Source organism: Oratosquilla oratoria, chromosome 42, assembly GCF_046742065.1.
Source record: "Oratosquilla oratoria isolate Oo_2021 chromosome 42, ASM4674206v1, whole genome shotgun sequence".
NCBI lineage: Eukaryota > Metazoa > Arthropoda > Malacostraca > Stomatopoda > Squillidae > Oratosquilla > Oratosquilla oratoria.
In genome coordinates this window covers 28,623,791-28,650,335 of record NC_134818.1, presented here as the reverse complement: position 1 = coordinate 28,650,335, position 26,545 = coordinate 28,623,791, and the positions used below count along the sequence as shown (strand labels likewise).

Below are 26,545 nucleotides of genomic sequence, written 5' to 3'. Positions count from 1 at the left end.
AAGGAAGGTTGAGTGGTTCGAAGACGCCGTCAGTGGGTTGAGAGTCCTGTGACTGACGGAAGAGCTGATTCTGATGGATGAACTGTGTATTCTGGGCAGCTTGCTGAGATTTTCTTTCTTGCATTTGGCCATCGATACCTACATTTTCCCTCAAAGTCGGCTGCCTGAATTCACTGTCACTAATGCGTTGTACTCCAAAATCTCCCTGGGGATTCTGATTGCTGCCTGAGTTAAACTGAGACGGACTATCAATGTTAGCATTCTGACTCTCCTGGAAAAGTCGTTCCTGTTGTTGAATCCTGGCATTGGAGGCAAGAAGAACAGCAGGAGAGAGGACTGGCTGGCGAGTCTGCTGCTGGAACCGTTGTCCAGAAGCAAAGACGAAACACAGAACTGGAAAAGGAAAAATTATTTTAGCCCAGGCAAAATCTGCGAACAAGTAAATACATTAAATCTTATTGTCGCGACAGCATATAGAAAAAGTAGTCTAACGCCAGAATATAAAGATTGAGAACAAGCTGGAATCCACTTGATATAAGGCATACCAAAGATAGCAACCCTCATGTTGAAAGCAGCGTTGGCAGTGACACTGATGACTACGTGATTGGTGAGAGTCTTTTATACCATGGTCCTGTGGTCGAGCACCAGTTGCTGGAAAGTTATATGGAGTACATATATATGCTTATTTTCAGCCTTAAAAACATGCCCTATTCTAATTTAGCTATGTAATAATATCTGTTCCACCAAGCACATTTTCTGAATTCGTTATTAGATTTATATATAACAGCACATTATTATTGGAATAAGTGAAATTGCGTTGCTGAGGTCGAATAACAACTATCATCGTCCTTTCACCCATAGAAACTGGTTTGTTGAAGTTCTGTAATCTATTTCATTTCCATTGCCTGTCATTTTTCTAAAAACAAATAAATGAATAGATAGATAAAATAAATATTAAGGAAAGTGTCACATTTCTCGAATATCAATACAAACATGGTGTGATGTGATAATGATGTTGTGGTAGAGGTAGTGAGATAGTGATGTCCTTGTGGTGGTAGGCATAACGATGTTGTGGATGGGGTAATATTGTATGTCATCATATGCAGTTGCTCTTTGCAGTCAACAAAGTATTTCTACTCTTTGAAGCTCATATTGCCACCCTCCTACAAGGACACATGTATCATCAAGCGGCAAAGTTTACTTTTATCTTTTATTTTTTATTTATTTTTTTATTTTCTGCCTATATTATAGCATCAAAATATGCAAACACAGCACTGACATCAAGCATAATCTGTATTTCACACTTTACATGGCTGAGCATATGTTTGTTTCTGTTGAATTATCTCTCTTCACTTGTCTTATTTTGTGATAAGCAAAGCTTTTCTAACTCTTTTATCTTTATATATTTTTCAGGTATACTCCATTTTATAATTGGAAGGTAAACTTTTTCTTTTTACATGAAGGTTTTATGAATACTGTTTTGTTAGAAACGGGTAATTTTATTTGCAATTACATTTTGCATTTTCCGTTACTTTCTGCCTATCATGGTGTGTGTGTGTGTGTGTATGTGTGTGTGTGTATGTGTGTGTGTGTGTTCGTGTGTTCGTGTGTGTGTGTGTGTGTGTGTGTGTGTGTGTGTGTGTGTGTGTGTGTGTGTGTGTGTGCGTGTGTGTGTGTGTGCGTGCGTGTGTATGTACACACACATATACACACATACACACATACACACACACACACACACACACACACACACACACACACACACACACACACACACACACACACACACACACACACACACACACACACACACACACACACACACACACACACACACACACACACACACACACACACACACACACACACACAAACACACATATATATATACATATATATATATATATATATATACATATAGTATATATGTATACCCTCCTAGAGTTAACACCTTGACGTTCATCCGGGAGTTGACACCTTGACGTGATGGATAGGCTTGAGAATTTTATAATTACAAAAGCTAAGTCGATAGAAACAAAAGCTCCGCAGGGTCACCCATATTGAACAGCTTTTGTAAGAAAGATCAGAGAAAGAGCAGCTCACACGCACAGTCGCAGGACCCACTGCTAAGAGGCACGTCCCTGATGGTGAACTGGGAAATTATTCATATATATATATATATTGATAAGTATTTTAGACAAATTATTTGGATGATGGAGAACATATATACAGGGGAAGGCTCGGAACCCTATACACTCTAACGTTTCGTTCGCGTAGAACTTCTTCAGAGAGTGTATGTAGAACTGCAATTGGAGTTTATGTACTAAATCTAATTATCTTTTCGGACACTTGGGAAAGGTCGTTTTTCTGGCGTGTTTTAGAATTAAAATACTAGTTTCTTTAGCTAAATTGATAAACCCTCCTCGATGATTCGATGAATTATTAGTAGAAATATATGCTGATTCAACAATTCTTCTAGTGAATTTATCAAAACCTTTATGTAGCACTTCAGCTTCTCTCCAGTTTGGTAAATGATCGAATTTTTCCGCATGAACTACTAAAGAATTAGATGTCCTATGTGCTTTTATGTCGTTTTTATGTTCATAAATTCTTTTTTCTAATCCTCTTGACGATTCGCCATAATAAGCCATTGAGCAACTATTGCACGGGATTTTGTATACGACGCTGTTTTCGGAATTGGTTCTCTTTTCAGAAGTCTTTATTAAATCACCTATCCTCTTGTTAGTTATTTTAGCTATGTTTATACCCGATTTTGTTAAATATTTGTCTATTATTGGTGACGTTTCTGAGCCAGGTACTGATATAAAATTTGTATTATTTTTATTTTTATCATTTCTCTCTTTCTTTCCGCGATTGTAAATATTTATTGCTTTTCTTTTTGTTCTTTTCAACATTCCCTCTGGATATCCAAGTTTGTCAAAGGTTTTCATAATGTAATCAAATTCGCCTTCTAGGTATTCATTACTACAGATTCGTAGTGCCCTGAGAAAAAATCCTATTACTATACCACTCTTTGTCCTATCATCATGTGCGGAGAAGTAATGTACTAAATCCTCTTTGTTTGTTTCCTTTCTGTATACTGAGAAAGTTACAGTTTTTCCCACTCGTCGTATTAACGTATCTAGGAAGGGCAATTGTCCGTTTTGTTCCTCTTCTACGGTGAACTGAATATCGCTGTTGACCGCGTTAAGCATTCTCACTTTATTATTTACATTGGTGTTTTCGGGGATGATTGCGAGGACGTCGTCTACATATCTAAACCAGTGTGATCCCCTACCATTAATTCTGATGAAGTTTTCTTTTTCTAATAACTCCATATATAGACAGGCCATCACTGCACTTAAAGGACTACCCATAGCGAGACCTCTATGTTGTTCATATTCGTCATCATTAAAAGTAAACGCACCGAAATTTACGCATAAATCTATCAATTCTATATAATCTTGTTTTCTTATGGGTAGGTCAGTATCGTTCATATCTTTTATTACCCTCTTTACTGCTTCTAACGCACCGTTAGTGGAAATATTTGTATATAACGCCTTGACATCATAGCTTACTAACTTTTTCCCCGTGAAATCTAAATCTTTTAGTCTTGTCAAAAGATCATTAGAATTTTTCAAATGTGTATTGCTGATTGATCCCATTGCCTGTGATAGCGGTTTGGCTAGACATTTCGCTAGTCTGTGGGGTGCACTGCCAACCCCTGAAGTTATGGGTCGCATTGGAACGTTGGGTTTGTGAATTTTTGGAATACCGCGCATTCTGGGAGGATTGGGGTATTCCTCCAGAAGTCCCATTAATTTCTTTCCTTTTTCAGTTTTATTAAGAATTTTTCTGGCATGTTTTTTGAATTGATCTGCTTCATTCGTTACGAAACCTATATGTTTTTTGCGATAAGTATTGTCGTCATCTAAGAGCTCTAACATTTTACTGATATAGTCCTCTTTTGATAAGATCACGATACCACCTCCTTTATCTGCATTGGTGATTACTATGTCTTTGTCTAAGCCTAGATTTATTAAAGCTTTCTTGAATCTTCTGGGGATGACGCATTCGTTTTTAATGGCTAACGCTTGGTAACATGTAACAATCCCCTGTTTGAATCCTTTTTCAATATCGCTGTCACTCCATCTATAGTTTCTCTTAATAAAATCTGTGAATCCCCTTGTGTTAATACCAGTGTCGAATTTAAGTCCTAGCGATAGAGCTTGAATTTCAGTATTCGATAATCTCCTATCTGAAAGATTTGTTATTATTTCACACCTTCCAATTTTATTCCAATCGCTGTTGTCACATAGACTGTTTAATTAATGGTAGGGGATCACACTGGTTTAGATATGTAGACGACGTCCTCGCAATCATCCCCGAAAACACCAATGTAAATAATAAAGTGAGAATGCTTAACGCGGTCAACAGCGATATTCAGTTCACCGTAGAAGAGGAACAAAACGGACAATTGCCCTTCCTAGATACGTTAATACGACGAGTGGGAAAAACTGTAACTTTCTCAGTATACAGAAAGGAAACAAACAAAGAGGATTTAGTACATTACTTCTCCGCACATGATGATAGGACAAAGAGTGGTATAGTAATAGGATTTTTTCTCAGGGCACTACGAATCTGTAGTAATGAATACCTAGAAGGCGAATTTGATTACATTATGAAAACCTTTGACAAACTTGGATATCCAGAGGGAATGTTGAAAAGAACAAAAAGAAAAGCAATAAATATTTACAATCGCGGAAAGAAAGAGAGAAATGATAAAAATAAAAATAATACAAATTTTATATCAGTACCTGGCTCAGAAACGTCACCAATAATAGACAAATATTTAACAAAATCGGGTATAAACATAGCTAAAATAACTAACAAGAGGATAGGTGATTTAATAAAGACTTCTGAAAAGAGAACCAATTCCGAAAACAGCGTCGTATACAAAATCCCGTGCAATAGTTGCTCAATGGCTTATTATGGCGAATCGTCAAGAGGATTAGAAAAAAGAATTTATGAACATAAAAACGACATAAAAGCACATAGGACATCTAATTCTTTAGTAGTTCATGCGGAAAAATTCGATCATTTACCAAACTGGAGAGAAGCTGAAGTGCTACATAAAGGTTTTGATAAATTCACTAGAAGAATTGTTGAATCAGCATATATTTCTACTAATAATTCATCGAATCATCGAGGAGGGTTTATCAATTTAGCTAAAGAAACTAGTATTTTAATTCTAAAACACGCCAGAAAAACGACCTTTCCCAAGTGTCCGAAAAGATAATTAGATTTAGTACATAAACTCCAATTGCAGTTCTACATACACTCTCTGAAGAAGTTCTACGCGAACGAAACGTTAGAGTGTATAGGGTTCCGAGCCTTCCCCTGTATATATGTTCTCCATCATCCAAATAATATATATATATATATATATATATATATATATATATATATATACACATACACACTGAATGGTTCCCAATGATCAATTAATATATGTTCAACCACATATCACTTTTTATTCCATACCATCGCAAACGAGACTGAGAATCGCTCGAAGGAGGTATCCGTTGGAAATTGAAACGTGGACGAGCCGAAGATTCGAACCCAGCTAACCCGTAACAAAGTTACATTGACGTAACCCTTGATAGCGTATTGGGTTACGTCAATGTAACTTTGTTACGGGTTAGCTGGGTTCGAATCCTCGGCTCGTCCACGTTTCAATTTCCAACGGATACCTCCTTCGAGCGATTCTCAGTCTCGTTTGCGATGGTATGGAATTAAAAGTGATATGTGGTTGAAAAAGATATATATATATATATATATATATATATATATATATATATATATATATATATATATATATACAGTATATCTTGAAAGAAATTATTTGATATAGTGAAGTCTTTGACATAAACCCGAACGTCACAAGTCTCGCCGCGCTACCAGTATCACCATCACAGAGCTGGGGAGAAAGACAGATTTGGGCGTAGGTTCCAATCATTCTCATCCTACAGTATAAGATCACACCAAGTTTTGGCATTTTTAACTCTTTGTCTAAAAAATAAATAAAAGATGTACCACATTGCCTTTACTATCACAACATCAAAACCAACACCCTATTCCCCTTCGTGATAAAAGTATTAGGATACCAAATAAAGAAAATGGAATCGGTTAAAGCATTTCAATAAACCAGTTTCTATGGGTGCAAGGACGCTGGCAGTTGTCATTCAACCTCAGGAATGTAGTTATAGTTTTTTCTCATTATAATGAGTAATCATCTCTATACTATAAAAGCAATTGAAAAAGTATGGAAGGTCGAACATGTAGTACTCAATGGCTGACTGAAAATTGTACATGGTCTTAAGGCTGAAAATAAGCATATTATTTGTAGTCCGTATCAGATTCCAACAACCTGACCTCGACCGTAGGAACACGGTATTAAAAGCTCTCCCCAGTGTCGTAGTCATCAGTGTCACTGCCAACGCTGCATTCAACATGAGGGTTGCTATCTTTGGTATGGTTGATATCATCTGGCTTGTAGCTTCAGTTAAACATTTAAGCTTTGAGGTTTCCATTAACACTGTTATATCCTATAGGTACATTAAGATTCAACGTATTCACAGTTTCGCAGGATTTGCTTGTTATGAAACAATTTCCCTTTTCCAGCAACAGAATCGCCAGCCCGTCGTCTCTCCCGCTGTTCTTCTCGCCTCCAATGCCAGGGTTCAACAACAGGAACGGCTTTCCCAGATAAGTCAGAATGCCAACATCGATGGTCAGTCTCAGTTTAACTCAGGCAGCAAATTGAATCTCCAGTGGGGTCTTGGAGTGAAAAGTTTTAGTGACAGTGAATTCGGGCAGCCAACTTTGAGGGAAAACATAGATATCGAGAAACAGCCTACACAGGCACAAATAACTCTCTTCAATGGCCAAGTTCAAGAAGAAAAGTCTCAGCAAGCCATCCAAACTACACAGTTCATCCACCAATCACAGGACTCCCAACCCATCGACGGCGTCTTCGAACCCCTCAACCTTCCTTCTGGAGCTTACCTCCTCATGGGTCAGATCGACACTTCCTTCTCGTGCGCCGACCGTCCCTATGGCTACTACGCCGATCAGGGAAACGACTGCCGCGTCTTCCACGTGTGCAACCCTTACCTCTTCGACGACGGCCGTGTCGAGACTCAGCAGTACAGCTTCATGTGTAACGAACACACCGTCTTCGACCAGAAAGAGTTGACTTGCGTGGAACAGTACGCAGCCAACCCTTGTCAGGAGTCTTACCTGCAGTACTCCAGGAATGAGGAGTTCGGACTTCCCCAAGAGAAAAATTAAACCTAGATGCTGGCATGTGATAAAACTTTAAAATAATTAAAGATCAACATATTTTTAAGTCTTTTGATTAACACAGCGCCTGTAACAGGATGGATGGATATTTAGATACTCATCTATAAAGATATTCTGAGGCCTCTCTTTCTCACTATTAAAAAAAAAAAATCATAACTGGCTTAAGCTTCATATGTTTACACCCTTACAGCCGTGGGAATAAAAATTGAAATATGCAATTACAATTCATATTATGTGGTAGGAAACAAGTGTTAACTTTGGACATACATCGAATGGCATGTCTGTATGTGTGTTAGTATATATACTGTATATACATATATATATATATATATATATATATATATATATATATATATATATATATATATATGTGTGTGTGTGTGTGTGTGTGTGTGTACGTTTGTGTGTGTGTGTGTGTGTGAGTGAGAGTGTGTGTGTTTGAATGTGTGCGTGTGTGTCTGTATGTGTGTGTGTTTGTGTGTGCTTGTACGTGTGTGTGATTATTTAGCTAGTTTACCTAGTTGTAGTGTACGACATTAGGGAATGCTTATGAGGTCCCATGTGTTTTCTTCTATTTGTCAAACATTGCCTTGAATTATTTTATAGTACGATCTGGATTATATCTAATTTATCTAACAAGTCTACACTGTTACGTGGAAAGCTGTACTTTTTGACTTATTTTGAACAGGTTGGTTTTTTAATGTTTATTAGTGGATCTCATATCGACCTTTCTTCTCGTATCAGTAATTCTTTTCTTTCCACATACTCTCAAACCTGTATCCGGTTTGAATATCATTATCATGCCCCTTTCCTCGTTCTTCTGAGGTGGATAGTTCCGTTTATCAAATCTTTTGTTACATAACAAATAGTTTAGACCTATGATCATCTTGGTTACTACCGTTTGTACTCTCAAATTTTTTTCCCTTAAGGTAGGGTGAGTATATAACCTCTGCATACTTCAGTCTGGGCCGTATCAAACTTTTGATGATTTGCATCGTCATGTCCTGATCCTTGTAGTGAAATGCCACACATATATTTTTCAACAAATTGTAGTTCCCTCATGTATTTTACTTTAAGCTTCAAGTGATTGGTCGTTTTTGATTATGATGCCCAAGTCCTTTTTCTTCTTCTTTTTTTTGTTGCTATTATTTCATTTTCCTTTTTTCTTTTGCTATTATTTCATTTACCATTTTGTGATTCATCGTCATTTCGAATATCTGATGGCGAGCTAGTGTCAAGCGTAGAGTGTTGGATGGTATCTCAACATATGAGTTGTGGTAGTACGTGGTCGTAGTTGAGCGGTGTTCGGAGGCTTTGAAATAAAAGCAGCGGAGCACGTGTAGCTCTGTCTCTCTCTGTGGTCTTTCTCCTCTGTATTTGGTGACAGGAGGTGCTTATATACATGGCTCGTGGTTAGGTTGCCGACGAGATAATATTTATTTACAAGATGCAGTTTTAGCAAATATTAGAGATCAGGATAGGTTTTAACTACCTTATACATTGCATATACATATTTACAAATGACATACAGTTGTCCGAGGTTGGACAGGATAGACATATCCCGTAGGAAAGGGATTTAAATATAATGTGTATCAATGCTTGGCTTGGTGGCAATCCTTTAGGGTTGGTGAGGCGTCCAACTGCGCCTGAGGTGTCCGCCTGGACAATAGCGACCTGACCCGTAGTGACCAGGTGCGTGAAGATGTCAGGTCGAGTACCAGGCTACTCTGACTGCACCGAAATGCATCGGTGTCGTGCCGATAGTATAAGCAGAGGTGGTAGATGAATGTCTAGGAGATTTTGGTGGTAGATTACGTCTTCTAGGAGGTCTAGATGCTAACAGTTGCTCGGATTATTGTCTGAGCTACACTTTTTGCTGTCTTGTCCGCTAAAGGAGAGAGGATGCAGAGCCGAGAGAAATGATCGATGCATACGAAAAGGTACTGGTTTCCATTGAGAGTGATTGGAAGTTTGAGTAAGTCAATGGCAATGGTTTCAAAGGGTTTGGAAGGTGTTGGGTAATTGTGTATTGGTACTTGCCCGCTAATGTGACCTTTATGAGTTATGCATGAGTGGCATGCGTCTATGTATGTGTGTATGTCTTTGCGCATGGTGGGCCAAAAGTACTTTAACCTAGCTTGCGAGAGGCACTTGTCCTTTCCGCAATGTCCTGCTAATGGAGAATCATGTAGTATTTTGAGAACTTCTGGAACAAGACTTGTGGGAACTACTAATTGTGTAACCATGCGGTTTGGTTCGCATTTGTTTGTGAGCAGTGTTGTGTGGTAGAGAACCTGGTCTATGAGAGAGTAGTTGTCTATGTTGGGAGGAAAATCGTCTGTGTTTGTAGTGTCACCTGAATTTAGATAGTGTATGATTCTTTTCCATAGGGGGTCTGTCGCTTGAGCGGCAATGATGCGGTCTCGCGTAATGTCAAGTGGCTCTGATGCTTGACGTATTTTTGCTACGTTTCTACTAAGGGCGTCGGCGACATAGTTTGCATGGCCCTGGACGTAGTGGAAGGTAGGCATGAAGTCCTGGATAGTAAGGAACCATCTGGCTAGTTTCCCAGTTAGGTTCTTGCCTTTGAAGAGGTTTAAAACGGGTTGATGATCTGTGTGTACATGTATTTCGTATCCTAGAATGATGTCTTTAAAATGTTTGAGTGCATATATGATTGCGAGCGCTTCAATTTCAGTGACAGAGTAGTTTTGTTCGTGCTTGTTTAATGCGCGACTGGCGTAAGCTATAGGTCTAAGTTTGGAGTCGTGTTGTTGCATTAGTACTGCGCCAAGGCCTTTGTATGAAGCATCTGTGCATAGTGTGAAGGGTTTAGAGAAGTTTGGGAATGCCAGAACCGGGGCTGTTGTGAGTGCTTGTTTGAGCTTGTGGAAAGCGGTGTTGTGTTCAGACGTCCAGTTAAAAGGAGTATCTTTCTTGAGAAGGGCTGTTAAAGGAGCTGCCATGTGAGCATAGCCTTCGATAAAACGTCTGTAAAAACCTGAAAGTCCTAGAAATGATTTCACGTGTTCTGTAGAGTTAGGGGTTGGAAAATCTAGAACAGCCTTAACCTTGTCTTGAGAAGTAATGACACCGTGTGAGTTTATGACGTGTCCTAGGAACCTTATTTCCTTTTTGAGGAAGGAGCACTTTTTGAGTTTAAGTTTTAGGCCTGCCGCGGCTAATCTTGAGAAGACAGTTTGAAGTGTGTTAAGGTGTTCCGTGAGTGACCGTGAGGCAATGATAATGTCGTCAAGGTATATGAAGACAGTCTTTCCAATCAAACCTTCTAAGACTTTGAACATAAGTCTTGTGAAAACAGAGGGAGCAGAGACGAGTCCCATGGCCAACCTTTTGAAGTGGTAATGGCCCGTATTGGTACTGAAGGCTGTTAGAGGTTTTGATTCGTCATCTAGAGGTATTTGGAAATACCCTGACATAAGGTCGAGAGTAGAGAAGACCGTGTTGTGTTCGCCTATGGAGTAGATTGTGTCTTGGAGATGAGGAATAGGATGTCTTTCGGGAATGATGAGTTTATTTAGCTCACGGAAATCAACAACAGGGCGAAAGGAGCCGTCGTGTTTTGGAACGACAAAGAGAGGAAAATTCCAGGGAGATAGGCTGTGTTCAATGATGCCTTGGTCGAGCATATCTGCAATTATGTTGTCGACAATGTTTCTTTTACTGTGAGGAAGACGGTAAGCGGGTATGTACCGTGGTTTTGCATTTTGTTGAAGTGGTATATGATGTTGTATGATGTCAGTGAGACCTAATGGTTCGCCTAAGAGTGCAATTGCGTGTCTGTACGTGTTCAAGAGTGTCAGGAGATCTTCTCGTGCTTCAGGGAAATCTACATCGTTAATGTGTGGTGCTTTGATGGTTTCCTGTGTGTTCTGTTCTCCGTTGGTGATGGCGCATACGTGTTGTGAGTTGTCATGGTCGATTACGTGTACTGGGGAGGGATACACTGTAAAATCACAAACGTTCGTTCCTTTGTTCATCTGAAGAGGGGCATTGGTATTATTTGCAACTATGATTGTTGTGTGTCCTTTGCTCGATGTGTGAGATAGGGCGGATAAGAGAGATACACCAGATACACGGCAAGTGTCTGTGATGCAAAGAACATCTGAGTCGGGAGCTTTGAAGATACGCACTTTGAGTTTTGTGTACTCGCGTGGATAGAGTGTTTTGTCAGTTATTACAACCGCGTGAGAATTCGTGAGAGAGATCAGTGAGACGGTAGTGTATTGTGGTGATATTTCCTGTATGTTAGTGAAAACATCGTGTTTCTTGTGGTCGCGAGTTGACTTTGACATGCGCGCGGACAGTGTACGTCTATTACGTCTGTGGTGTGAGCTACGGGGGTGAGCGGATGGGGTGGGCGTGTCCGTTACACCAGTGTGCGTGTCTGTTACAAGTGTCACCTTTTCTGTTTCGTCACTGTTTTGTTCAGTTGTTGCTGTTGTTGATGTTGCATGCTGTTGCTCGATCATATGCAAGTGTTTGACGCGCGTGTTTTCTGTGTGTGCATGCGTGTTAGCTGTCTTTAAAGCCGTTATGAAGTGATTATTGAAACCAATGCCGTTTTGAGCAGGATAGATGATGATGCGATTTCTTTGCATCCATGTCAAACCTATAAGAATATCTGCGGGAAACACTACGTCCGCTATGTATACTGTCGTTGTAATGGGAGGACAGTTGGCATGCAGGGAGATGTCTAGTTCGGTTTTTCCTATGATGGGAAAGGGAACTCCGTCTACATTTTGTAATGTGATATCCGTTGGTTCTATAACTGTTACTCTACGGTGTCGGAATCGGAATTGGTCGAAGGAAACCTTTGACATTAGATTAACTGGGGATCCTGTGTCCAGAAAGAGTAGTTGTGGAAGGTTGTTGACCGTGGCGTGAAATGTCATAGCAGACGGGGATGATCGAGAGTCAGCCATCGTGAGAATCGGTAGTGGGGGGTTTGATTCTGTCTCGTGAGGTCGTGTGTTTTGTTCACCGTGAGACGATAGTCATACCGTGTTGTGTTTGTTTGTGTTGTCGCTAGTCGGGTGTTGGGGAGACGCGTATGACGTGTAGGTTTGTGATTTCAAGACGCGACATTGTGTTGTGTCGTGAAAAGCTGGTCCGTGATATGAGCAGTAGCTAGTTGGTTGTCTGTAATAACACCTGGTTGTGCTATGTCCTACTATGTTGCAGATTTTGCAAAAGAATGGTCTCCTAGATTGTGAACGCTGTCGTGATCTTGTGCGTGATATTTGTCTACCTCTAGTGTGATGGTCGTGAGACATGGGTTTATCTCTGGTGTAATGTTCTTGTGAGATTTTTGCTACCGTGGGAGTGGGTGGGTATGTGAGTGTGTGTGTAAGGGGGATTTGTTGTTGTTGAATTTGTGTTTTTGTCGCTGATGTGTCCGAAAATTTTCTAGAGAAGTCAACGAGTGTTGTGTCTGGATCAAAAGGAATGTTCTCTATTTTCTTTAGTGTTTCTGGGTGAAGTCGCGAGATCAGTTTTATGTAGCCAAATAATGAGAGTACGTGATCTAGGCTGATTGTGTTATTTTTAACCCAAGGTGAAGAAGTGAGTGCGTCTTTTAGTTCTTCCTTGAACTGACTCGCCTCCCTGACTGCTCTTTCTTTGGTGAGATAAGGGGGGTTGTTAAAGTTTGTTCCTAGTGTGTAGAAGGGAGAAAGGGAGCCTAACTGTTCATATGGGGCGAAGGATTTTTTGAACTCGTCAATGAAATTTTGGAAAGTCTGTGGTTGTTGGAACGCGTCGGATTGTATAATGTCGCTTGCAAGGGTATCGTTGAAATCGATGCGACTTTTAAGGACAGCGATTTTAGTCATTTCATCGTGCACCTGTGTGCGCTGTATTTCCGAACGGACGTCATCTAAGAGAGTGTGGATGGCGATGTTTGTCCCGTTGAACTTAGGAAGAGTGTTGTCATGCTGCAGGAGTGTTAGTAGGTTTGTTGCAGAACGTTGCATGTGTGGTTGAGCGACGGTTGGGTCTGTGTTTTGATTCGGCGAGGACTGTGTGTTATTTTCGTTTTGTGCTGCCATTTTGGAACGAGTGTTGTAATGGTGTGAAACGTTGGACTGTGAATGGGTCATGCACACTTTCGTACAAAAAGAAAAAAAAAAATCACCGAAAAAAATTTAAGGCTTTGCAAAAAATATAAAAAAAATCACTGGATAGCCTTCACTTAACCTCACTCACACAACAATTTAGAGCTACCTAGCCCCAATAAATACAGGCATCTACTTACAGTTCTGACGAGGTGAAGCGATGGTGAAGGGTTCACTAGAGGTGGAAGTTGAATAATTCGATGGAGTGTGGTGCGATGATGCAGATCTGGAAATATTGAAAGAATGAGAAGGGTGGCAAATGGGTTAGTTCGTGTGTGGAATTCTTCAGTTTTTGAAAGGTGTCGGTTCGACTTCCGGACGTAAGAGCGATACTTCCTTTGAAGGATGTTGTTGAGCTGGGTCACGGCGAGGGAGATGGGCTTTTGTCTCGTTGCCGGTTGCTGGGGTGGGTCGCTGGGATGGCTCACACAGCGAGAGAGATGGCTTGAGCTGTTGTCCGCTTCGCTGGATAGGTGGGTCGCTGGGATAACTTGTCCTGTGCGTTGGCTAGCTCGTTCGCTTCGCTGGGTAGGACTCACAGCGAAGGTTCGAGTTGATGGGCTTGCTGGCGTTGGGTAGGTTGCACAACGTTCCTGCACCGGGATCTTGTGCTTGCTGATTTCAGATATGTTGAATCCCGCGCAGTTTACCAGATATTTTGAGTCCCGCGTTGGTTCCAGATAAGTTCATATCCCCGCTGCTGCCAGATATGTTGGATGGTATCTCAACATATGAGTTGTGGTAGTACGTGGTCGTAGTTGAGCGGTGTTCGGAGGCTTTGAAATAAAAGCAGCGGAGCACGTGTAGCTCTGTCTCTCTCTGTGGTCTTTCTCCTCTTTATTTGGTGACAGGAGGTGCTTATATACATGGCTCGTGGTTAGGTTGCCGACGAGATAATATTTATTTACAAGATGCAGTTTTAGCAAATATTAGAGATCAGGATAGGTTTTAACTACCTTATACATTGCATATACATATTTACAAATGACATACAGTTGTCCGAGGTTGGACAGGATAGACATATCCCGTAGGAAAGGGATTTAAATATAATGTGTATCAATGCTTGGCTTGGTGGCAATCCTTTAGGGTTGGTGAGGCGTCCAACTGCGCCTGAGGTGTCCGCCTGGACAATAGCGACCTGACCCGTAGTGACCAGGTGCGTGAAGATGTCAGGTCGAGTACCAGGCTACTCTGACTGCACCGAAATGCATCGGTGTCGTGCCGATAGTATAAGCAGAGGTGGTAGATGAATGTCTAGGAGATTTTGGTGGTAGATTACGTCTTCTAGGAGGTCTAGATGCTAACAAGAGGGGTGTATCCCCTTTGCCGAGTACTTTGAACATTTGGTCAAGGGTGACCTTCTCGGGGCACAGCTTCCCCTTGATGGTGTCAGGGAGGCGCCAGTCTTACTAATAGACAAATCTCCGTCCTCTCTGACAGACGTTCAAGTGTGGAGTTACTGAAAGCTGGAGGTGATACCATGATCTGCAGGTTGCATGCGGTAATGTCTACTGTCAGACAGTCATGTACCATTCCATCTGACTGGACAAAAGGCCTGGTTGACAATATCTAGAAGGTAAAAGGAGACCGGCGCTACTACAACAACTACCGCGGTACTACACTGCTTAGTGTACCAGGTAAGGTGGTTGTCCTTCTTTTGCTGACACGGGTTCGTTCACAACTTTAAAAGTTTCACAGGTCTAAACAGTCTGGGTCCACGCAAGGTTTGACTTACCTGGGAACTAATTCATATTTTTGTTGACTTCTGACGCGAGTTTCAACAGGGGTTTCTTGCGGCTTATGTTGATCTCAAGAAGACCTTTCGACGCGGTACATCGTAGAGTGTTTTGTGATCTTCTGCGGATTCTTGGTATTCCTCCGAAGATAATTGACTTGATATTTAGCTTATACTCTGGGAATGATTCTTGTAAAGTATGGAGGAGACATGTCCCGGTTCTTTCCTAGTCATTCAGAAGTGAGGCAGGGGTGTGTCCTTGCCCCAACACTTTACAACAGCTGTATGGACTGGGTGTTAGACAGAGCTGTCGATCATTGTCTTTGGAGAGCACTTATTGGTAACACTAAGGTCACTGGGCTTGTTTTTGCTGAAGCCGCTATCCTTCCTTTGGATTCGTTTGAGGTCCTGGTTGCAGAGACTGCACTACGCTACTTACCAGTATAATTCGTGAACGTCAAATCCGGTTTTATGGGTATTTGGCACGTTTCTTTAATTCTGATCCCAATCAAAGGATTTTCCTCACAAGAGACAACCCTTTATAGAAACGACGAAAGGGACGTTCTAAAGATTCATGATTCATGGCTGGATAAGTTGACTGAACTTATCGAGAGTTGTTTCGAAATGGAAGGGTGACTGTATGGGAGATTGCTCGTAAAGGCCGTGGGGATTGGCATCGAACTGTGAAGGAAACAACGCTCACCCTGGCGTATGCTATCAATTGATAATGGTGATCATGGTTCGAAGTATGTCTCCTTAGTGCAAAGTAGTAACGTACCGGTATATCTCCCACAGTAACTTAACTCGAATTTCACTTTTTATTCGTATTCCTATAATTGTAAAGAGTGTAATCATATATTACCTAAACAAGTTATAAACAAATTAATTATACATTTGTTATTTATTGATTGATTAATTGATTGATTGATTGATTGATTGACTGATTGATTTATATATTTTTTAAGTAATAAGAAGGAGAGGACTCTGAATATTTGTTTAGATTAGTATCTCAATATCCATCCATCCTGTTGCAGGCACTGTTTGAATGAAAGAACTTAAGAACATTTTGACATTTATTACGTTTGCAGTTGTATCACATTTGCAGTGATTAGGTTTGATTTTTCTCTTGGGGTAGTCCGAACTCTTCGTTCCTAGAGTAGTGGAGGTAAGACTACTCACAAGGTGTTGGCACAATTTTTGGCCAAAAATAGTATTCGAGGAGGAAGACGACGACAATGACAAATAAGGCCTTTTTTTTTTATTAGAAAAGTGAGAAGGAGAGGCCTCAGAATATCTTTATAGATGAGTATCTATATATTCATCTATCTTATTCCAGATGTCGTATGAATGAAAAGACTTAAAAATATTTTGACATTTATTTTCATTGTAGTTGTATCACATTTTAGCGACTAGGTTTAATGTTTCTGTTGAGGGAGTCCGAACTCCTCGTTCTTGGAATAGTGGAGGTAAGATTCCTGACAAGGGTTGGCTGCGTACTGTTCTACGCAAGTTAACTCCTTCTGGTCGAAGACGGTGTGTTCGTTACACATGAAGCTGTACTACTGGGTCTCGACACGGCCGTCGTCGAAGAGGTAAGAGTTGCACACGTGGAAGACGCGGCAGTCGTTGCCCTGATCGGCGTAGTAGCCATAGGGACGGTCGGCGCATGAGAAGGAAGTGTCGATCTGACGCATGAGGAGATAAGCTCCAGAAGGAAGGTTGAGTGGTTCGAAAACGCCGTCACTGGGTTGGGAGTCCTACGACTGATGGAGGAATTGATTTTGGTTGACATATGGTGTGTTCTGTGTAGTTTGCTGAGGCTTCTTTCCTTGAAATTGGTCATGGGAAACAGCCTGTGTAGACTGTTTCTCGATACCTACATTTTCACTGAAAGTGGATTGCCTGAATCCACCATCACTAATGCCTTGCACTCCAATATCCACTCATAGATTCAGATTCCCGTCGGAGTTCAAGTGAGACTGAACATTGACATTGGCATCCTGTTGTTGAATCCTGGCATTGGAGGCGAGAAGAACAGCGGGAGACACGACTGGCTGGCGACTCTGCTGCTGGAACCGTTGTCCCGAAACAACGGCTAAAGGTTGGGAGTCCTGCGATTGATGGAGGAATTGATTTTGGTTGATGAACTGTGTGTTCTGTGTGGCTTGCTGAGGTTTCTTTCCTTGGAATTGGTCATTGGAGATAGCCTGTGGAGGCTGTTTCTTGATACTTACATTTTCCCTGAAAGTGGATTGCCTGAATCCACCATCACTAATGCCTTGGACTCCAATATCCGCTCGTAGATTCACATTTCCGTCGGAGTTCAAATGAGACTGAACATTGACATTAGCATCTTGTTGTTGAATTCTGACATTGGAGGCGAGAAGAACAGCGGGAGACACGGTGGCCTGGCGACTCTGTGGCTGGAAGCGTTGTCCCGAAACAACGGCTAAAGGTTGGGAGTCCTGCGACTGATGGAGGAATCGTTTCTGGTTGATGAACTGTGTGATCTGTGTGGTTTGTTGAGGTTTCTTTCCTTGAAATTGGTAATTGGAAACGGCCTGTGGAGGCTGTTTTTCGATGCCTACATTTTCACTGAAAGTGGATTGCCTGAATCCACCATCACTAATGCCTTGGACTCCAATATTCGCTCGTAGATTCACATTGCCGTCGGAGTTCAAATGAGACTGAACATTGACATTAGCATCCTGTTGTTGAATTCTGGCATTGGAGGCGAGAAGAACAGCGGGAGACACGACGGGCTGGCGACTCTGCTGCTGGAACCGTTGTCCCGAAACAACGGCTAAAGGTTGGGAGGCCTGCGATTGATGGAGGAATTGATTCTGGTTGATGAACTGTGTGTTCTGTGTGGCTTGCTGAGGTTTCTTTCCTTGAAATTGGTCATTGGAAACGGCCTGTGGAGGCTGTTTCTTGATATTTACATTTTCCCTGAAAGTGGATTGCCTGAATCCACCATCACTAATGCCTTGCACTCCAATATCCGCTCGTAGATTCACATTGCCATCGGAGTTCAAGTGAGACTGAACATTGACATTGGCATCCTGTTGTTGAATTCTGGCATTGGAGGCGAGAAGAACAGCGGGAGACACGACGGGCTGGCGACTCTGCTGCTGGAACCGTTGTCCCGAAACAACGGCCAAAGGTTGGGAGTCCTGCGACTGATGGAGGAATTGATTCTGGTTGATGAACTGTGTGTTCTGTGTGGTTTGCTGATGTTTCTTTCCTTGAAATTGGTCACTGGAAACGGCCTGTGTAGGCTGTTTCTCGATACCTACATTTTCCCTGAATGTGGATGGCCTGAATCCACCACCAGTAATGCCTTGCACTCCAATATCCGCTCGTAGATTCACATTTCCATCGGAGTTCAAGTGAGACTGAACATTGACATTAGCATCCTGTTGTTGAATTCTGGCATTGGAGGCGAGAAGAACAGCGGGAGACACGACGGGCTGGCGACTCTGCTGCTGGAACCGTTGTCCCGAAACAACGGCTAAAGGTTGGGAGTTTTGCGACTGATGGAGGAATTGTTTCTGGTTGATGAACTGTGTGTTCTGTGTGGCTTGCTGTTTCTTTCCTTGAAATTGGTCATTGGAAACAGCCTGTGTTGGCTGTTTCTCGATGCTTACATTTTCCCTGAAAGTGGATTGCCTGAATCCACTATCACTAATGCCTTGCACTCCAATATCCGCTCGTAGATTCACATTTCCGTCGGAGTTGAAATGAGACTGAACATCGACATTGGTATCCTGTTGTTGATTTCTGGCATTGGAGGCGAGAAGAACAGCGGGAGACACGACGGGCTGGCGACTCTGTGGCTGGAACCGTTGTCCCGAAACAACGGCTAAAGGTTGGGAGTCCTGCGATTGATGGAGGAATTGATTCTGGTTGATAAACTGTGTGTTCTGTGTGGTTTGCTGAGGTTTCTTTCCTTGAAATTGGTCATTGGAAACAGCCTGTGTAGACTGTTTCTCGATACCTACATTTTCCTTGAAAGTGGATGGCCTGAATCCACCATCACTAATGCCTTGCATTCCAATATCCGCTCGTAGATTCACATTTCCATCGGAGTTCAAATGAGACTGAACATTGACATTGGCATCCTGTTGTTGAATTCTGGCATTGGAGGCGAGAAGAACAGAAGGAGATTCGACGGGCTGGCGACTCTGCTGCTGGAACCGTTGTCCCGAAACAATGGCCAAACCCAGAACTGGAAAGAGGGGAATGAATTTAGTCTAACTAAATTCCGTCAACATGATAATACATTAAATCTTGATATAACGACAACATATAACAGTGTTAATGGAAAATTCAAAGCCAAGGGGTTGAGATGAAACTACAAACCAATTGATATCTAGCGTACCAAAGATAGCAACCCTCATGTTGGGTGCAGCGTTGCCAGTGACACTGATGACTACAAGAGTTGAGAGAGCCTTTTATACCATGCTCCATCGGTCGAAAACTGGTTGCTGAAAACTGATATGGACTACATATATATGCTTATTTTTAGCCTTAAATCCATGAGAAATTTCCATCCACTTTGGAATGCTATCTGTTCTACCATGCGTACTTTTTCAATTGTTTTTATAGTATAGAGATGATTATTCATTATAATGAGAAAAAAGTGAAACTGCGCTCCTGAGATTGTATGACAACCACCGTCCTTGCATCCATAAAAACTGGTTTATTGAAATGCTTTGACCGATTTGTTTTTTATTACTTGATATACTTATACAATGTTTCTCATAAGGAAGAATAAGATGATGGTTGTAATATTGTGGTAGTGATGGCAATGTGGTAGAAATAGTGATCTTTTTTCGTGGGTATGATGACATGGTTGTTGGGGTAGTATTGTTTGTGGTCATGATGATAGAAGTCTGCAGATATAATTATCATTTCCAATCAACAAGGCATTCTTACTTCTTTCTCTTTAATTGTTGGAGTTCAGATTCCTGTCCTTCTTGAAAGATACAGATACTCTCATCCGCGCTTTGTTCTTTCTCTCTCTCTCTTATACTATTCATTGTTTTATTTCACTATATATTAGTCGTTTAAAGATTTTAGTTCTCGATGATAAAGCCACTGAAAAAGAAAAATAATTTTTCCTTAGATCACTGAACTTCTAAAATTTCACTTGAGTCTGCTAGGACCTGATATCACTTTTGATCTAATGTCTACCAGCATTTGTTTTCCTTCCGTCTCTCTCTCCTGGTATTATGGTCTTCTTTTAGTCAAATACTTCTTCAGAACTCTAAGATGTTGTTTTCACTTATTTTGGTTCTCACAACTACCGTTGTAACATCAGTTCTATTCTACTCGTACTTCAAACTCACCCATTCATTTTCGTTCTGTATTGTGGTAGGAGTTTTCAATCCAATCTCTTTTTTAGGTCTTTCTACAGTAATTATCAGAACGGTCCTCCTGGATGACGGGTCAACCCTGCATCTTGCCCACTGCCGTGGATCAGAAACAGTGTCGCAAGACACAGCACATCCACAGCAAGGCCGCTTTATTAAATTGGCGATCCCCTTCTCCGTCCCCTCATGCGTCAATTCATTTCTCACACATACTCCCTCACCCCTCATCCCCCACCCACTCCACCTCATGCATCACAGCATCATCCATATACAACCATTCTTCATTCATCCCTATCTTATGTCCTCTCCCGTCCTTCCTCAATAGATATTACTCTCTTTTCCGATGCATCTTTTACCCCATCCATCCATCTCATCCTTGGTCGCCCCCTCATGTTCACTTCTTCCACCTCTGCCTTCCACTCCTCTTTTACTAGTCTTCCTTCATTCATTCTTTCCATGTGTCCAAACCATCCTAATACTCTTTCATCATCCCTATCTCCAAATTCCTTTCCAGCCCCGTTCTCCTCCTCACCTCATTTCTCACTCTATCCAGCCTAGTAACCCCTATCATACTTCTCAGGCACCTCATCTCAAGTACATTCAAACTCCTCTCCTCTTCATCTCTTATGTTCCATGTTTCTTCCCTGTACTGTTATGTCGGCACAATCACTCCTTCATACAATCTCCTCTTATCATCCATTCCCAAATGTCTATTTCTTATTATACTTTTTAATCCCCCAAGGCATTTACTTGCTTCTCTTAATCTACACTCTACCTTCACCTCCACTCCTCCCTTTCCCGCCAAATTCGCACCCAAGTATCTAAAACTATACTTCCCTTAATACTCACTTCTAGTATACTGCCACTTTCTCCCCTTGTACATATTATCACCTTACTTCTACCCACATCTACGAGTATCTCCAACTTTCTTCTTTCGCACATCTTCCCAAACTCTGTCACTAACTTCCTCAATTCCTCCTCTGATCTTGCTACAAGCGCAGTGTCGTCAGCAAACAACAACTGACTTATCTCCCACTTTTCTCCATTTTCACTGACCATCTCCAATCCCTGACCTACTACCCTTGCACCTTTTGCACCGCCCCATGCATGTATAAATTGAACGGCCAGGGCGACACAACATATCGCTGACGAAGTCCCACCTTTGCCTCAAACCACTCACTCTCTCCATTTCTAATCCTAACACAAGCTCTACTACTCTCGTAAAAACTCTTGACTGATCTTAAAAGCTTTCCTCCTATCCCATATATCTGAAATACTCCCCACAATTCCTTCCTGTCTACCTTGTCATAAGCCTTTTACAGATCCATAAAGCCCAAAAAACATCCTTACCTTTTCGTATAGCTTTCTCACATATCTGTCTTACCACAAAAATCTGATCTACGCAACCTCTACCTGTCCTAGTTGTGAGAGCAAAGATAAGTGAAAACAACATCTTAGAGGTCTGAAGAAGTATTGATTAAAAGAAGACCATAATACCAGGAGAGAGAGACGGAAGGAAAACAAATGCTGGTAGACATTAGGTCAAAAGTGATATCGGATCCTAGCAGACTTAGGTGAAAGTTTAGAAGTTCACTGATCTAAGAAAAAACGATTTTTCTTTTTTAGTGCCTCTATCATCGAGAACTAAAAAAAATTAAATGACTGATATATAGTGAAATAAAACAATGAATAGTATAAGAGAGAGAAAGAACAAAGCGCGGCTGAGAATGTCTGTATCTTTGAAATAGGGCAGGAATCTAAACTCCAACAATTAAAGAGAAAGAAGTAAGAATACCTTGCTGATTGGAAATGATAATTACATCGACAGATTTCTATCATCATGACCACAAACAATACTACCCCAACAACATACTCACGAAGAAAGATAATTATTTCTACCACATTGCCATCACTATCACAACATTACAACCATCATCTTATTCTTCCTTATGAGAAACATTGTATAAGTATATCAAGTAATGAAAACGAAATCGGTCAAAGCATTTCAATAAACCAGTTTCTATGGCTGCAAGGACGGAGGTGGTTGTCATACGACCTCCGAAACGCGGGTTCACCTTTTTTTTTTTTTCGTTACAATGAGTAGTGGGTGTGGAGTGTATTTAGGGATGAAATGGGTGGGAGTGTTTTTATGCCTTTCCCTTTTTGGCTACCTCCCTTGAAAGGGGGAAAAAGCCTTGGTATATGTATCTATGTATGTACAATGAGTAGTCATATCTATATAATAAAAGCAATTGAAAAAGTACGCATGGTAGAACAGATAGCATTCCAAGGCTGGATGAAAATCTCTCATGGATTTAAGGCTAAAAATAAGCATATATTTATATAAAGTCCATATCAGTTTTCAGCAACCAGTGTTCAACCGCCGGATCATGGTATAAAAGGTTCTCTCCACTCTCGTAGACATCAGTGTCACTACCAACGCTGCATTCAACATGAGGGTTGCTATCTTTGGTACGCTAGATATCAATTGGTTTGTAGTTTCAGCTGAATCCCTTGGCTTTGTTTTTTCTATTAACATTATTATATATTGTCATTATATCAAAATTTAATGTATTGACATGTTGACGGAATTTACTTAGACTAAGTTCATTTCCCTCTTTCCAGTTCTGGGTTTAGCCATTGTTTCGGGACAACGATTCCAGCTACAGAGTCGCCAGCCCGTCGTATCTCCCTCTGTTCTTCTCGCCTCCAATGCCAGGATTAAACAACAGGATGCCAGTATCGACGTTCAGTCTCATTTGAACTCCGACGGCAATCTGAATCTACGAGCGGATATTGGAGTGCAAGGCATTAGTGATGGTAGATTCAGGCAATCTACATTCAGGGAAAATGTAGGTATCGAGAAACAGCCTACACAGGAACAATTTCAAGAAGAAAAGTCTCAGCAAGCCAACCAGAACACACAGTTCATCCAACAGAATCAAGTCCTCCATCAGTCGCAGGACTCCCACCCCATCGACGGCGTCTTCGAACCCCTCAACCTTCCTTCTGGAGCTTACCTTCTCATGGGTCAAATCGACTCTTCCTTCTCGTGCGCCGACCGTCCCTATGGCTACTACGCCGATCAGGGCAACGACTGCCGCGTCTTCCATGTATGCAACCCTTACCTCTTCGACGACGGCCGTGTCGAGACTCAGCAGTACAGCTTCATGTGTAACGAACACACCGTCTTCGACCAGAAAGAGTTGACTTGCGTGGAACAGTACGCAGCCAACCCTTGTCAGGAATCTTACCTCCACTACTCAAGGAACGAGGAGTTCGGACTCCCTCAAGAGAAAAATTAAACCTAGTCGCTGATGTGTAATACAACTACAATGAAAATAAATGTCAAAATATTTTTAAATCTATTCATTCATACGGCGTCTGGAATAGGATAGATGAATATATAGCTTTTCATATATAAAGATATTCTTAGGCCTCTCTTTCTCACTTTTCTATTGAAAAAAATCTTCATAACTGGTTTAGTTGGTATATGACTGCGGCTTTTGCAATTATAGGAATAGTAATAATATTGTGACATTGGAGTCAAGTTACTGTGAGGGGAAATGCGTTTTTACTTTACACTTAGGAGACATGTATCAAATCATGACCATCATCATCAATTGGGAGTATACGCCAGGGAGGGCGTTGTTTCTCTCACAAACCGGTGCCAGTCCCCACGGTCTCTACGAGCAATCTCTCATGGAGCCACTCATCCCTTTCGAAAGAACCCTCGAAAAGTTCGATCAACTTTCCCAATCCTTGAATTTTTAGAATGTCACTTTCGTCTCCTCTATCGACAGTTGTTTCTTATAGAGCCAACCTTGTGAGTGGGGTCAGCATCAAAGAAACGTGCCACATACCCATAAAACCGGAATTGACATTGATCAAATATAGTGATAACTGGTGTAGACTGAGTCTTGCATTGCAGTCTCTGCAGCCAGGACACTTCTTTGAGTATATATTTTCATTTTGTCCTCTGACCAATGTTGTAGGATGAAGAGAGAATACTGCCACCGAGTCTTCCCACTCGGGTTGTTAAGGCGGCTAAAACGGGATGGTGTCATGGGAGTACGTATCCTGCTGTCTGTAACCCTAAGGCAGTGGTTCTTAACTTTTTTTTGGCCGCGACCCAAATCCATATCTGGTGAAGATGTGGCGACCCCCCAAGCATCAAAAAGCAATTTCGAAAGTCTTCTTTTATTGAAAACCAAGTGTAGGGAAGCTTTTGATTGAATTTTTTGTTTTTGTTTTTAACAAGGTCTCGCGACCCATTCTTGAACACTTCACGACCCATGTTTGGGTCGCGACCCATAGTTTGGGAACTTCTGCCCTAAGGGGCAAATTCCTATAAAAAGTCAAAATTTGTGACCTAGAAATACTTATTATGGTATAAGAATAGGAGAGGGTTACTAAAAATGTAATCAGTTCCCGAATACCAAACACCAATATAAGGATATTCACACAAAAATGTACAGTACATGAAAAGATAGCACTAATTGGTTGATTAAAAAAATAACACACAATTTTCAAGAGTGTTATGATGATTAGTGTGACATCAAATTGTAAAGACGGTAAAGATAATTTTGATAAGGTATATGCCCCTCAAGAAGACAGAATCCTATGATGAATTTCATCAACTGCATAATCAGACGTCCTATAGTATGTTGGTCAGGATAGGCAAGACTTGAGGAATATTCTTGGGGGTCTTTCGCATCGGATACAAGAATAATGAAGAATAGGGGTATCAAATTTTTGTGTTACAAAGGCAGATTACAAAGGCAGAGCATGCATGCCGACAGGAGACCTTTTGGTCCATATCTAGGTCGGATGCCAAAAAAAAAAGATAAATTCATAAAAAGCTATGTCAATATTTCATAAAATACATTGGCATTCATTATAGGCAGGCAACCGCAATTCGTGTAGTCTGGAGCCTATTCGTCAGCGTCTGTCACTGGGCGGGCGCAGGCCAAATTGCTTCAAGTAATAGTTACAGTCCAATGGATGTCTCGTAGAGGTGGGTTGGTTGGTGCAGTCAATGATGTAAGTGATGCAGCGATCTAAATGCATTTCTGCCTCTTTTCTTCAACCCTCGCGTTGGCACCAATGTAATGATCAGGGTGTTGTTTATAATCAACTTTCAAAGATGAACCATCACTTTCATGTGATTCTTTTCATAAAATGGCAATACAAAGATAAAGGGACCAAAATTAAAAATAACTAGATGGAAAAGGATGACAGATAATTGTAACCTTTAAAAATCCTAAACATGGAGATGGTAGCCTACTGATAGAACAGCTCCAACAGACATTACACAAATATGTATGATTTATTTTTTCATCTCCAATAGCAAAAATTTTTTTGTGGGTGTAGAATAATTACAATCTTATAACAAAGTTGTAATGCAAAGATCAAGGCACCAACACCGAAGATAAAAACTAAGAAAAATAAGTAACATATTCTAAAAACTAAAACATCCTGATAATGTAAAAAGATCTAAAATAAGAGACTGTATTGAAAATCCCTACAAGAATATAGAGAACAATGAAGGTGAAGAGATGAGCTTGAAGTAGAATATAACAGTGGACAGGGTGCAGGGATGACCCGTGATCCAGGAGGTGCTAAGATAAGAGGGAGGGTGGAGGGGAGTGGAGTGTATTTGGGGATGGAATGGGTGGGAAAGATTTTATGCCTTTTTCTTTTTGGCTACCTCCCTTATAAGGGGGAAAAAGCCTTGGTATATGTATGTATTAGTGAGAACAAAGATAAGTGTAATAAACTTTTCCGTGGTTTGAGGAAGTACAGTATGTGATTAGAGGAAAACCATATTACGAGGAGAGAGATATATGTGGACATGAGACGGAAGGAAACAAATGTCGGAAGACATTAGATCAAAGGTGATATCAGATCCTAGTAGACTTCAGTGAAATCTC

General features: G+C 41.1%; 1 protein-coding gene across 1 annotated transcript; it reads left to right on the top strand.

The window, feature by feature from the left end:
* Window positions 1-22,988: 22,988 nt before the first annotated feature.
* LOC143021685 (uncharacterized) lies at window positions 22,989-23,964 on the top strand. Its single transcript, XM_076179310.1, has 2 exons — window positions 22,989-23,084; window positions 23,238-23,964. The coding sequence occupies exons 1-2, from the start codon at window positions 23,066-23,068 to the stop codon at window positions 23,915-23,917; spliced, it is 699 nt and encodes a 232-aa protein (XP_076035425.1). The 5' UTR covers window positions 22,989-23,065; the 3' UTR covers window positions 23,918-23,964.
* The last annotated feature ends 2,581 nt before the right edge of the window (window positions 23,965-26,545 follow it).